The following is a 15,273-nucleotide window of genomic DNA, read 5'->3' as shown; positions in this document are numbered from 1 at the left end:
GCCAACAGATCAATTTTATTTTATCGGAAATACTAGACATTGAATTGACATTTCAAAAGAACGGGTTTTCGAGTTTGAAATGGCGGGAGAGATTCCGACCCAAAAAAGTCACCCGCTGACTACGCCACTGCACGTTAGCAGTGATGGCTGTGAGCGAGCAATGGCTGCACATTGTGCACAAGCATTCAACAGAAAACCGGCATCTCAATTCGGCCAAAACCACACACGTGTTTTCTAGTTGTTCAGCAACTATTTCTTTCAAATGTGCAACAGGAACTAGGACTACTCAATTTTCAAAATCCGCAACTACAACTAGAACTACACTATTTTAAAAATCAGCAACTAGAACTTCTCAAAAAACCGTTTGTTAGCTGACCATCACCTCACTAAATTAGTTAGTTCAAGTCTTAATGTTGGGTGTCTGATTAAAAGACTACTCCAAGTCGTTTCGGCACCCGCCTATCTTTTCGTTATATCGAAATCGTGTGGTGTATTGGCCATAATAAGCATAATGTCGATATGGTGTAAAATAGGGTTACCATACGTCTTCATTTAAGAGGATTTGTCCTATTTTTTGACGTTTTTAAAAGTGTCCTCGGAGGACGCCCAAATGTCCTCTTTTTTTTGAGAATTTTGGTCAAATTTACGGCCAAATTCGACTGAAATACCGTAAATGAGCACCGAAGTAACGCTCTGGCAGGTATTTCGGGAGCTGATCCGGAAAGGATCAGGATCCTGATATGCGGAAACTAGAAATTGCAAAGTTTATGTATCAGTTCCACTGCGGCCACTGCCCCGAAAACCTCAGTGACTAATTTACCTCGGTATCAAAAGTGCATAAGTACTGTAGGCTACGACACACGCGCGTCCACGTCGTTCAACTACCATATGATTGACAAAAAAGATCATCGCTCTATCAAATATGCCGGACCTGAAGTGTGGACCAGTATCTCGCCGGTTATCCGACAGTCGTCGGGCATGCCTACATTTAAGTCGAATTACAAGCAATTTCAACTGAATGAGAGCTAGTCAGCCCTCACCATTTAAACCGGACCCCGACCTGACATATCGATCTCGCCTTCCGTCGCTTGCCACTTTATATTATCTTATTTTACTTTCATTCAGTGTGCATGCCTCCTCTTTACATCGCCTAGGCCCATATAGGTGGGTGTCTGATCTTAAGACTACTTTTAGTCGTTTCGCCATCTTCCTATCATTCGTTGTATTGCAGTCTTGTGATGTTTTGAAGTGATGAAATTTTATGAATAAACTTGAACTTGAAGAAGTTGACTTTTTTCGGTCAACCACCTGATAATGTGAAAGAAAAACAGTCCCTTTTTAATTTTTCAGTCAACCGACCAACATGTGGAAAAAATTGACCATTTTTTCAGGATTTTCCTCCGGTTTTGCAAGTTGGAAAAGTGTCCTCTTTTCAGATTTCCAAAATATGGTAACCCTATGTAAAATGACCACCGATGTCGAAGATTTGGCAAGATGATGGCTCTAAAATGAAACACGTCATAATCCTGCGTAATGCCACTGTTTAGCCTCCGGTTCTGATGGGGTGACTAAAAAAAGGTGAACACCTTCTGGCTTCGACCACACCTGAGCCCAACTGGCCGAGTGATGACCTTTTGTTTAGGTATCACTGTTCTAAATGCTGCTATATATGGGCGAATTATCGTATCACGAACATTGACATAAAGCAGGGGCGGGCAACTTCTCCAGTCGGCGGCCGGATATAGGAAAATTATAAGTAGCCTACTTGGCGGGCCGGATTGCTGAATCGATACATTATTCGCCCATTTATCCACATATAAAAAGGAATAAATCGTATTTAATGAATATATTTTAACGACAGCAATATCACTTCACAGCCATTTCTCGCCGATAATTACGAAGAATATGTGGATTTGGGAATAGCGTTGTCATACAGGCGCCACCATGTCTGGTTCTATCTGATCAATCAACACACGGAGCAATCCTTAATTAAGATTTCAAGGCGTTCGATAAGTCCAGTACCCCAGATTTACAAAGCTATCAATTCATTAGGATTGAGTAAGTGACGAGATAGCGTCGCTGTTCAACTGTGTGGCCTAATTAATCTCGATATTGAATTCATGCGGCCTGCGTCCTCTACGAAATTTGAATAGTGGCCCGCAACCCGTTTTGAGTTGGCAACCACTGGCATAAGCGGTGTCTTACAAAAGCCGAGAAGTGTGCCGTGCTGTCGGCAGTTACGGAATCTAAAATAAAAAAAATATCAGTATGGTGTAAATTACCATTGTAGTCGACAAACACCATGATTACCACAAACGACATTAGGGTTGAGTCGGCCCACATCGTAAATGCCGATAATGCAAGTCTTCTCGCTTCGACGAACTTACGCGTATAAGCTCCACTCTCGCACGCTGCGCATACACTACACGTATATAATAACCAGGGCAAGTCTTTGCAACTTTTTTGCTTCTTAAATACTCGGAAGATATGTAGAATGCTGTTTTAAGCTATTTGAAGGAATCTTATAGTGAAACTTTTGTCCAATTTCTTTCATGAAACTTTTGCAACATTTTGCAACTTTTTCGATTTTTCACGCACGTATTACAGGAGCTGAGCCGGAAAGTTGATTTTTTTTAGTGAATCAGGAGTGGAACTGGGAAGTTGACCTTTTTTGTTAGTCAACCGAGCAAAATGTGGTTTTTTAGTGCAACTTTTGTGAAAAAATAAATGCAACTTTTGTCAAAAATAAATGCAACTTTTCACGGATTTAACTGCAACAAAAACTTGCCCTAATAATATCATACACAGGGCCGTAACTGCCGCACCCCAGAACCCCCAATTGGGGGGGGGCGAGCTCGAAGGGGGCCCAAAATTATTTCATGAATTAGCATAAATTATAGAGTATTTTTTGAAAATTTGTACAACTTTTTCAAAAATTTTTCGCGCTGTGCGCGATTTCAAGTTGCCAAATTTCTTTATTATTGGGTACTTTTCCCCCAAGAAAAAATACGCGACAGTTATAGAAATCGGCATATCAGCGTTGGCCATTACCGCGCCACGACGAACCAAGACGTATAAAGTCTTTTACCATGCAATATGCGACTCCAAGAAGTGTGCCAGAACGATCGGCAGCGAGAAAACTTCGGCCGAAAGGGACTGCCCTTATACTGACCGAAAACTTCGTCATATATACAAATTACACATAGGTTTAATTGTCCATAGGTGCCTGAATGACTGGCGCCGAATGTCATGGCAACCTGAACCTTAGAAGACAAATACCATTCCGCAGAGAAAAATTATATGGAAATGAAGAAATACCAATTTGAAATAGTGTGTACTTTTAGTTTAGTACGTTTGGGCGATTCTATATTTTTTGATATAGCGGACAGGAGGTCACGAAATAACATCATGTAACGAAGTCATACCAACGGGTACGCCCGCCCGAATATGTTTAATTATTATTTACGGGCTCTAAAGTTTCGAAAACACCTCACTAAGCTATACCGGTAAATATGAGCAGAGAGGACAAGAAATTTATAGCAATACATATGCAATTCCCGACCTTATTGACCGATTTATCATGAATTATCGAAAATTTTCGCGCGTAGACATGGCTCACGAAACGGTACCACTATAACCACCATATGGGGGGCCCAAGACCAACGTTTTGGGGGGGGGGGCTGACGAAGTGCTGTTACGGCCCTGATCAGTGATCATACAGTCACCAAAATTGGACCTAGTAAGCAAGTATTGGGGAACATTATCATGTAAGACGGAAAACAGTCCGCAGGCCGGACAAAATCCTTTCGCAGGCCGTATGTTGCCCGCCCCTGACGTAAAGGATAACAGTCGACCTTGTTTCCACATTTGCTGGCTCCACCCCTGGCAGTCCAATCTGCACACAAGTGTGCCACCGGCCAACCCGTTCAGAAACACTGCTTTACTACCATATCCTGAGACCACACAAAGTGCAGGCAGGTACTTCACCGCGAACGATCGATACCGACGTTACATTCAAAGTGTGATATCGGCGCACCAATAATGGATCGGGTTCTGATCATGACTTCTTGAACACGACTGACCCTCGTAAATCATGATTTTACGTTAGTTGGAGTACGTTACCATGATATCCGTGCATAACGTAAACTCAGCATGTCTCCCTACATCTATCCTGACCGCCTATTACCCGTGCAAGTTAGTTCTTTCCAGAGAAACCCAATATCTGACAAATCTGACTATAATAAAAACAAATTTGTAAAATACAGGGGTGATTCATTTTCCTGATAACACCATATTATCGCAACAACTTTTCTGCGCGTACCACTTACTGGCTCAAGTACATGACACAGTGACCTTGGAAATGTACTAAGTATTCACAGAATATCACGCAGTAAGATGAGATTATTTATGCAAGAAAGTCAGGAAATAATACATACAATAAACGACGGCTGTGGTGCAGTCGCAACCCATGCATCAAGAACCACTTTAGTAACGGAGTCATCGAACAAATTTAAACAAATTGTAAAAAGTTGGAAGCCTACCGCACTGGAATGATTAACCATCAAAGACCGGACATATTGCAAATGACATTAATGTGATCATAAATGAATACCTTTCTCCACAAAGGCATATACATTAGCAACTGTTAGTCCGTGACTGACAATTACCTCTTTGAACAGCTTCTTGGAGGTACAGAACTTCAATAGTATATTACCTCATTCTAGGACTGGGCATAATTCGACTGCATCGTTTATGCCGCCACAAGGAATATAATGCCAATCACATCACATCAAATATACTTGTGTAATTCTTGAACACACCGTACCTATTTTATAGCACTTTGTGAAAATGCTGTGGATCAAACAACATTCCGCAGAAATTACGTTCCATGAACATGTGTAGCTTTAATTAACAATTGAATAGTATATTTATATTGAAATGAAGCCGAATATTTTCGGCTGACACTCGTCAGTAACTAGTAGGGAATTGGAAAGAACATTGTATAATAACAAATGCATCACAAAATATGGCATGATATGAGTGTTGATATAATAATGTTCTTTCCAGTTGTCTACTAGTTGCTGACGATTACCCTTGAACAGAGTCAGCCGAAAATATTCGGGTTCATCTCAATATGAATATATCTAATTGTCTCTTGAAGTTCTGTACCTCCAAGAAGCCCTTCAAGTACGTACCTTTATGTCACACGTTTGGGGATGCTGTGATATGAACAAACCACGCTCGCACCGCTGGAGAAAGGTATCAAAACTATAATTATCAATGACGAAATACCACTTTGTGGAAAGGGGCATACCATTTCCGTACCCAAAAAATCCACTCACTATTGGACTCGCCATCACAATTGATACTCAATTCGGATCAGAGTACTGCAATTGTTGTGCCCAGCTCCACCGAGTTTGAATTACAGCAAGACCTACAAATCCAACTACAACTTAAAATTTTATTTAAAATACAAGTAAAAAAATGATATTTTGATACGACAGTCACTTAAATACCCACTACCAGTGCTTACCAAAACTAACAATAATAGGGAAATCAATACTTGGAAAAAAAAACGGGTTAGGGTTATGCAAAAACAGACTTTAAAAAGAAGACAGAAATCTACTTACACAAGGTACTGAATACCTCAATTCATTCCTTTTTATAATAAAACAAAAGATAAGGCGTGCGCGAAGTGTCCTCTAACGAATCGGGAGATATCACCTCCTCCATTTTCTTTTCCGAAACAATCCTCACTCTATCATCATCCGCTTCAATCCATTTTCCTTCGAAACACTTCATTATGTCCTCATCTTTCGAGTCTTTCAAGACAGGCAAAACGCTTCCTTGCAAACGAACATACGCAATGTAGTGCCCGCTACAAACGGTAGTACCTGAGTGTACTATTATGGCGAAGAGTTCATAATCGGGATCGCCGCTGTACGAATCTGAACACCATTCCTTCAACGACATTTCTTTAGTGACGTCAAAACTGGTGTTGATTTTTGATACGCTCATTCCAAAGTTATCTCCACCGCCTACGCACGATGTAAATCGTTTCAAGTGCAACGTTAATATCGGTGGCAGTTTGTTCAACAGCACACGCCTCTCACCCTCGCAATATCGTTTACAAGCGCCGCAGTAATATTTGTTCTCCCCGTTCAGCATTTCAATCGATGTAAACGTTGTCATGCCCCAAGTCACGGAACATCTCGTGTCTTGTTTTATATCGTCGGCAGATTTTTCGAGAGCGGTCTTTACGTCAGTATCATCACTGCTGCTTTTATCTTGACACACCGGGAGGCTCACGTTCATGAAATTTTCCACTTGCCGACCGCAATTTTCGCACTCGACGCATCGCGTTTTATTCACTATTTCGCCCTGAAACATACTCTCCACGAAACTTTTTTCAGGCAGCACCTCAATATCGTCACTGCACGATTGCTGATTATGGGATTCCAATGGAATATTCTCAGTCATCTCGCTGTCGGATGTGTCTTGTGACTTCATTAGATCTGGCAATGGAGACCTTTTAGGATCTGGGACCGACTCCTTGCATCCGGGAAACTCTTTTTCATCTGAACTCGACAAAACAGAAGCTTTCCTTTTACGTTGAGATTGGTCGTTCGGTAGAGACGTGTTAACCCGTTCTCCAAGAATGGTTGCATCTTTATTTTGAGTCTTTTTGCCATGAAAAAGCCCTCTTGGGATCCTTATAGTCCGTGGCTCCGTATTTTCCTTGTCGTTCTTCTTGAAGCGTTTCAAGGGATTTTTAAACCTTGCTTTAATCCCACGTTTCCGCACGGACGTGGTTTTTGACACAGGGATGTTCTCCAACACAATCTTACAAGCGTTCCGGCTTGCGATTTGCGCGATCTCTTCCTCTGCACCACCGCCCAACATCTTGAAACTATCCGGTTTTGGTGTGCTCAAATGATCAGTGTCGTTCTTGTCTGCAAACATTAGAACACATTCGTGGAGAATATCGAGCAAACACTGCAGGCATTCTTGGGCATCTTGTTGCGTGCATGGCTCAAACGATGGATAAGCTGCTTGTACACTGTCTAACAGTGAGAGTGGCACTATGGCATTTGCAGGACCACTCTCTCCATTGCCGCAGCTCTTTTCTACCAAAGATAATTGGCTTTTTGTGATTATCTCGCAGAGATTGAGAAACTCGCAAAAGACCTTGCATTTCTTCTTGTCCCTCTCTTTCAAATCTGGTGTTTTCCCCGCAAACTCTTCGGCTTTTTTGGCATATAAGCGGATGCGTTGCTGAAATCCGGGGCAGTGAAGTAGGACTTGTATGACGCTGTTGAAATAGCATGAGTTTCCCAAATTCTTTAAACCGACAAACGGTATTGAGTTCTCCGTTTCCTCAACAGGTGCATAATATGCAAAAATATCCTCCTCTTCTTGAGTCATAGTGTTGTCCATTATATGGCTTATAGATCAACTGGCAATTTTGGTCTGAAATTGGTACAAATAGTTTTCATTGACAGCGTAACAAATGGAAAAGTAGGATGATTCAAACTCTACCAGGAAGAATTTCATCATTTTACTTGAACAGCAATAATGTCGCCAATTATCTTGACTCTAACAGGATATATTTCATTATTCTACCCGAGTAGATAGTTAAATAGTATATTCATATTGAAATGAACCCGAATATTTTCGGCTGACACTCGTCAGGGGTAATCGTCAGCAACTAGTAGAGAATTGGAAAGAACATCGTATATCAACAATCGAGTAGATAGATATAGCATCAACGTTATTGAAATAGTTTCTGCTGGTAGAGTCAGGAGCTGTCAACATTGATGCTACTTAAGAATAATTTTTTCGTTTTTCAGTGGAATGCTCCATTACCAAGACTAGGCCTATACATATTATGAATCATAGAGGCTCTACTGTGGTATCTTCATTATTCACAAACAATGGAACTGGAATGTATACAATAATTGGCTGATGATACAGTGAGTACACCACACCACAAAACAGTGGTTCAAATTTGCGGATCAGTGGCTTACTTTGTGTAAGTCGTGATGCGGTAGGGGCCAGGCGAATGTGTTGTGAGAAATATAAGCAGTTCATTTCATTATAAAATTAACATTCAGGTCTCTACGGTTTATTATTGCCAATGATTACGGAAGTCACGACATCGAAAAGCTTGGGCTATCGTATCACGAGTCACAATGGAATAGGCGGCAACTTCATGAGCAATTTTCCATTTAATTAAATTCGGTAGTTAAATTTATTATATGCAATAAACCCTTTCGTCGCATGCACGTTATTGCCAAGAACTACTACTGTTTCCAGTCTGACATTCAACCGACATCCCACACCCACACTTGAAAGAAGTGAAAAAAATTTCTAACACAACTGTAGCACATGCTTGACTAAGAAACTTCCAGCATTCCCAGCGTCACAGTTGTCTACAATCAGCCAATATGGAATCGGCGTCACGTGCACACCAAAGATTCTATTGACTACACACAGGTGTAAGGTGTGACGGTGAAAATCGTCTTGGCACACCAAAGATATTGCGCTAAGCGTACCGGGATTCCAACCCGGACAATTAGTAGAATCTTTGGTGTGCATGAGACATCAATTCTATATTGGCGTAGCAGTGCGGTCGCGGATTAGCTGGCCTAATGCATGCTAATATGCCCTACTGGCCTACTGGAATCTCGGTACGTCTTGGCCTTGCCTGATACAACAGGTGAGCAGCGATGATTCTACAAGTTGAAGTAATTTAATAATAAATAATTATAAAAATAGAGAATTGTGAGCACCGGGGCAACGATTCCATACAGGCAAATATGATCAATGATCATTTATCCTGAAAAAAGTATATGTGCACTTTTTACCTTGAATTTGGTGGGACAACTCAACCTCAAAGACATTTAGTTTCAAACGGATTCGAGTTGGTCAGAACTTGACTCAGAAGTCGTCAGAACTGAGAAGTCCTGACTTGACCGAAAGACGTTATTCCGATCGGCTCCTTCCTATCTTTTCATTCTATCGCAATCTTGTGATTTCCATATAGAATAATACTAAACTGTACGTACAATCACCCTTTACAGAGACAGAGCAGATGAGGACGATGATGTATCAAAGCTTGATATTTTACGCGCGAACTCGTGGAGGTGCTTTTACCAAGTTTGTATCAGTGATATCGAAAGTGCAAATATCAAACTTGGGCAATAGACCTGTGCTCTTCAACCTTTTTCGTCGTGGTACACCCTTTTAACATTTACTCGGAACTCGTACGCCCCTGAACACTTAACTCACTGATTCCATATAGCAAACCTAATCCAGGGCCGTGCTTCATATATATTTCATATATAGCATGCGTCCGTATTCCGGCGGACAGTTGTCATGATCCCTCTGGGCGTCATCGTCATCATCATTGGTTTATTTAGCAATTTTGTTCAGTTCAATACACCACAAAATTCGATACAATGAAAAGATTGGAAGGTGTCGAAGCGACTTATGGTGTAGTATAGAATATGGAATCAGAAACCCACCTTTGCCTAGGCGACGTAAAGAGGAGGCATGAACACTAGTGTTGTCCAAAATTTGGAAAATCTTACAAATCCTCCGTTGTAATGTCTTATTCTATAGATTATTGATAAAAAACGACACTGAGCCTGAAAGAAGCTCACAGGAACGCCGTTAAGATTTCGTGCAAAGCGTTTGAAAGTAGCTGCCGAAGAATGGGCGTGCCACCGACCATAGAACGGCGAGAAGACTAGCAATCACGAAACCACGGCTCTTGATTGGCTAATCGGCTATGCTTCAATGACCACGACAGCAGCAGCTTGCTGTGTAGGTGATCAAGGAGTCTGCTACCGGCGGCGATTCTGAAGCGCATTGTATGTGGGTTGAGAGATAATGATTTAGGATTGATTCAGGGTTTGTTGAGGTACGAAATACATGATGAACAAACAACAGCTGCTTCACAAAAACGTCTAAAGCATGATCGCTCTATTGTGAAGGGAACCGCCGTAGCCTATATGCCTGGTTTTCAATGAGAGAAAGCATATGCGCTTATGCAAGTAGCGACGGATTCCTGGTTTCAGAAAGGCTTTATCATTATCGAATACAAAGATAAAGCTTAACAATGACATTATAATTTGTGTGATCATTATTGGGCTCAGGTTGTACTACATAGTTGGAGTTTTGAAAGCTCTAATGATCGGCTGAATCAGCGGGTTATGCTTGGCGCTTGTCAGCTGCTTGCATCAAAATGTATTCACTTGCAAGTGTTGTCAAAGTCCTTGATGGTGACGCAGAAAAGAGGTGTAAAATTAAGCACATACTATGCTGGACATCATATGTCAAAGTCCTTAATATCGCGCAGAAAAGGGGTGTAAAAGTAGGCACAGACAATGCTGCATAGTGCAAAGGATCCAGCATAGTTTGTACATCATATCAAGCATAGTCTGTGCTTGCATTTAAACATAGTTCTGTGGCATCATTAGGGACTTTGAAAACACTTAGAAGTGAATTCAATTTGCTGCAAACATCTGACAAGTGCCAAGCCTTAGCGACGTTTGATTCATCCGATCCCTAGAGCATTCAAAACTTCAATTATATACTACAACCTGAGCCCAATAAGATCACACAAATTGCAGTGTCATTGTTAAGCTTTATCTTTGTATTCAATAATGATATAGCCTTTCAGAAACTAGGAATCCGTCGGTATTTGCATAAGCGCCTATGCTTCCCCTCGTTGAAAACAAGACATTATAGGCTACGGCGGTTTCCTTCACAATAAAGCGGTTACGCTTTAGACGTTTTTGTGAAGCAGCTGTTGTTGTTCATCATGTATTTCGTATCTCAACATACCCTAAATCAATCCTAAATCATTATCTGTCAACCTACATACAATGCGCTTTCAGAATCTCCGCCGGTAGCAGACTCCTTGATCACCTACACAGCAAGCTGCTGCTGTCGTCGTCATTGAAGCATAGCCGATTAGCCAATCAAGAACCGTGGTTTCGTGATTGCTAGTCTTCTCGCAGTTCTATGGTCGATGGCACGCCCATTCTTCGGCAGCTACTTTCAAACGCTTTGCACGAAATCTTAACGGCCTTCCTGTGAGCATCTTTCAGGCTCAGTATCGTTTTTTTTATTAATAATCTATAGAATAAGACATTACAACGCAGGATTCGTAAGATTTTCCGAATTATGGACAACCCTAATGAACACTGTATGAAAAGTAAATAAGACAGTAAAGGAAAAAAACAAGCTACAAGAAATGAGGTGGCATGTCATGGAAGGCGAGATCGATAGGTCAGTCGTGGTCCAGTAATCTTGAGGATGGACTATATGGTATTCATTTAGTATTAATTGCTTGTATATCGACTTGAATGTGGACATATGCTTGGCGGCTGTCGGTGTCGGATGGCCGGCAGGATACTGTTCCACACATCAGGTCCGGTATATTTGATGGAGCGATGATCTTTTCGGTCGATTATATGATATTTGGACGACGTGGACGCGCGCCTGTGTTGTACTTGCGCACCTTTGATTCCGAGGTAAAAAAGCCATTGAAATATATTCGGGGCAACGACCGCAGCGGAACTGATACATAAACTTTGCGATTTCTAGTTTCCGCATATCTTCTATGTTTAGGACACCGAATCTCTTCAGCAGCGACTTGTTGGATGGACAACCAGGCCCATTTGGGGCCCTATAGCTATGATACGGAGTAGCCAGCTACCTTATGTTGTACTTTTTGCAGTGACTCGAGTGCAATTTTACTGCCCCCCCCCCCAAAAAAAAAAAACAACAGAGGATGCCATATTGTAACTTCGATTGAATTAAGGATTTCAAGAGTATCAGAGGAACCCAGGCCGTCAGTATGCTTCATGAATTTGATTTATATATTATATCGATACATATATAGATATTTTTCATTGAATTGGTTGTTTCACTACAAGTAGGCCCTACAACACACCAGTGTTGTGATCAAGTCACTACCTTCGAGTCACGAGTCATTTCGAGTCATTGCACTTTTTGACTCGAGTCAAGTCAAGTCAATCGATTTTCCAAAGTGACTCGAGTCAAGTCAAGTCACTCGATTTTTGGAGGTGACTCGAGTCAAGTCGAGTCAAGTCAAGTCAAGTCAAGTCACTAGTCAAATCACAATTCAAGTCAAGTTGCCTTTTTGAAGTATGAGACATGATTACGTCATTGCATTTTACTAGCTGTTTAAAATACAGGTTGCATGAGTGGTCTCTGCATTTTGAACCGACGAACGAATATAGAGTACGTATACACGCAGAAAAGAGTAGTATCACTCATATATTCGTAGAACTGTTAAACTACGTAAGTAATTGAATAGCCTCAGTTTATAGCTACGAAGTTACCGGCCAAAAAGAGAATAGAGGAACGAATTGACAAGATGCAATACATGATCCACCTACTTCATGCGATACAATTCGAGCCCGCGTCAATGGTTGACGAGTGTATAAACTATAGATTCTAATTCTATTTGAATAAAACAGAAAAAACTTATATTTTGCTTTTAAATTACTTTACTACAAATATACGACAACGTAAGCTGTAAGCTCCGATCACTTCGTTTGTGGTAAATTTATTTGTGCGAGAACAATGGATGCATGAGTGGTCGCTCTCACGGGTTGCAACAGAGTTTCGCAAACAATCCGAAAATATGCAAGATACAGTGATTTTTTACGACACCGATTACTTGATGACTTGAAATTGACTCGTGAATTTTGCTCCGAGTCACGAGTCAATCCATATTTCTGATGCACCGAGTCAAGTCAAGTCAAGTCATTTTTGCAAAGTGACTCGAGTCAAGTCAAGTCATACGAAAAAGGTGACTCGAGTCTGACTCGAGTCAAGTCATGACTCGAGTCATCCCAACACTGCAACACACGCGGGTCCACGTCGTCCAATCATATGATCGACCGAAAAGATCATCGCTCTCTCAAATATGCCGGACCTGAACAGTATATAGCGTATACCGCCGACAGCCGACGAGCATATCCACATTCAAGTCGAAATACAAACAATTACTACTAAATATATGCTAGTCCATCCTCAAGATTACCAGACAACGACTGACCTATCGATCTCGCCTTCCATGACACGCCACCTCATTTCTTGTTGCTTGCTTTTTTCTATACTGTCTTATTTACTTTTCATTCAGTGTGCAGTGCATGCCTCCTCTTTACTTCGCCTAGGCCAAGACTGCATGGTGTCTGAAGTCGCTTCGACATCTTCCTATCTCTTCAGTGTATCGCATTTTGTGGTGTATTGAACTGATAAAACTTGCTACATAAACCGATGATGATGATTATGATGAGATGTGGGGGATGGCCGATGTTTCAAATTGATTGAATGCGGCATCAGCGAGCGCTGCCTCGTCCACCGACTCTCGTTGTCTGCAGAGGGGTCATATGTTTCGGGAGGTAGGCCTATCCTTTGCTGTTCTTTTGATAGAAAACCAATATGGTTGTGGTCACTGATTTTTGCCGAAATGACAAATGAATTGAGGACCATGTCGCGCAAGTTAGTATAAACTAGGGTTACCATTATACGTCCTCTTTTAAGAGGATTTGTCCTCTTTTTTGACTTTTTTGAAAGTGTCCTCGGATGACGCCCTTTTGTCCTCTTTTTTGAGATTTTGTCCTCTTTTTTGAAAATTTAGGTCAGATTTAGACCACATTGCGAGTGATATGCCGTAAATTAGCATAGAAGTGACGCTACGGCGGTTATTTCGGAGCGAAAAACGGTGATATTAGCTCTGACAAAAATATGACCTTTTTAGTCATTCACCTAGCAATGCGGAGAGAAAAACGGTATTTTGAGCTCTGAGCGGAAAGATGACCTTTTGTTTTAGTCAACCGATCACAAAGTGGGAAAAATCCACCGGTTTTTGAGAATTCTTCTCCGGTTTTGCAAGTCTCAAATTTCTGAAAAAGTGTCCTCTTTTTAGATTTCCAAAATATGGTAAGCCTAGTATATACGTGGTCGATAAAAGTCCTTGACTTGTCGGTTATGCGTGTAGGTTCGGTGATCAATTGGTAGAGACCGATGTATTTGACGGCGTTGGAGTATGCGTGGCATTTGTGTTTTAGAAGGTTTATATTAATATCTCCCGCAATGAATCACATATTTTTGTCCAGTGAATTGTCTCTAACGCTTTTCTGAATTGGCGTATTTCTTTCTTGGGATGACGGTGTAATACGGTCACGAGAAATGATTTGTGGATTCCAAGTGGGTGATCAATTTCCAGCCATAACTCTTCACAATCTTTGACAGCCATATACCCATGTCAAATTGGCTACTGGGAATTTCGCACCGCAGAGAACCGTGGTGGTGTTCTGTGCCATTACTGATTTCTTGAGACATATCAAGAGTATAAAAGTTTTAAATTGTAGCGGCACCCCGCAGGCTTACTATATCTTCCCAAAAATCGCGAGCATAAATGTTAGGGAAAAGTATCCGATCTGGAAAATTAATTCCGTCAATTATATTGGTTGTTTCATATATTACTGTCAAATATTTATTCATTCTTAGTCAAGGTGATCAGAAGAGGGGGTGTTTTCTAAAATTTTGGTCACAAAATTAACGATGATAATGCATCTGCCGGTTTTTATTAGTCCCCTTCGTTGCATGTTGTTATTTTTTGACCTTCCATCAGGATTATTGTAGGCATAGTCGAAATATATATTGGAATCAGCCAAACGTACGAGAAAAACCTTCATTCGTTAGGCCGGATCTGACCCGCGAAGGGATTTTGTCCGGCCCACGGACAGTTTCCCGTCTTACATGACAATGTGGCCCGCGGCCCCAGTCTGACGAGATTCCCCATTACTTGCTTAAACGTCAAATTTTAGACTGTATGTTATTACCTACGTGCGTGGGCAACGTGCGAGAGTAGAGCTTACGCGTAAGTTTGTCGTAGCGAGAAGAGTTGCAATATCGCCATTTACTAGGGATGGTGTGAACGTGAGGTTCACGTTCGCGTTCTGTGTGTGAACCTCGGAAATTTAGAGGTTCGCGTTCACAACAGAACCTTGGTAGGTTCTGCACTGTGAACCTTGTCCATATATTACGATTTTCACTTCATTATAACATCGTTGGTTTGAATTTATTGCATTTCAAGTGCAGGCCACTCTATGGATGACGCTGATAGCATAAAAACATCAACACTAAACGAGCATGCACCTTGACAATCTTAAAAAGTTGCAAAAGTTTGCTCGAAAGATCCAGCTTTTCGTTTGTAAATATTTA

General features: G+C 41.2%; 2 protein-coding genes across 3 annotated transcripts in view; both read right to left on the bottom strand.

Annotated features, from left to right (window-relative positions):
- The window catches only part of LOC145449020 (peptidyl-prolyl cis-trans isomerase FKBP1A-like), a 408,653-nt gene that overhangs the window by 325,163 nt on the left and 68,217 nt on the right, over positions 1 to 15,273 (bottom strand). The window lies entirely within an intron of this gene.
- LOC145448631 (ubiquitin carboxyl-terminal hydrolase 1-like) lies at positions 4,353 to 7,606 on the bottom strand. Of its 2 annotated transcripts, none has more exons than XM_080327078.1 (2): positions 4,715 to 7,606; positions 4,353 to 4,667 (listed from the first exon to the last, which is right to left on the bottom strand). In XM_080327078.1, exon 1 carries the CDS (start codon positions 7,435 to 7,437, stop codon positions 5,653 to 5,655), a length of 1,785 nt encoding a protein of 594 aa, XP_080183204.1. In that variant the 5' UTR covers positions 7,438 to 7,606; the 3' UTR covers positions 4,353 to 4,667; positions 4,715 to 5,652. The 2 variants fall into 2 exon arrangements, with proteins under 2 accessions (XP_080183204.1, XP_080183205.1); XM_080327079.1 differs by having other exon boundaries at positions 5,170 to 7,606.

The sequence above is a fragment of the Botryllus schlosseri genome, chromosome 10 (assembly GCF_051294905.1).
Source record: "Botryllus schlosseri isolate E-star chromosome 10, Bs_hap1, whole genome shotgun sequence".
Classification (NCBI taxonomy): Eukaryota; Metazoa; Chordata; class Ascidiacea; order Stolidobranchia; family Styelidae; genus Botryllus; species Botryllus schlosseri.
The sequence above is the reverse complement of the archived record's forward strand: the minus strand, read 5'-3'. Positions and strand labels throughout refer to the sequence as shown.

Bases quoted from the DNA above. Each gene is read 5' to 3' on its own strand.
- LOC145448631 (XM_080327078.1), bottom strand. From the start codon at position 7,437: ATGGACAACACTATGACTCAAGAAGAGGAGGATATTTTTGCATATTAT.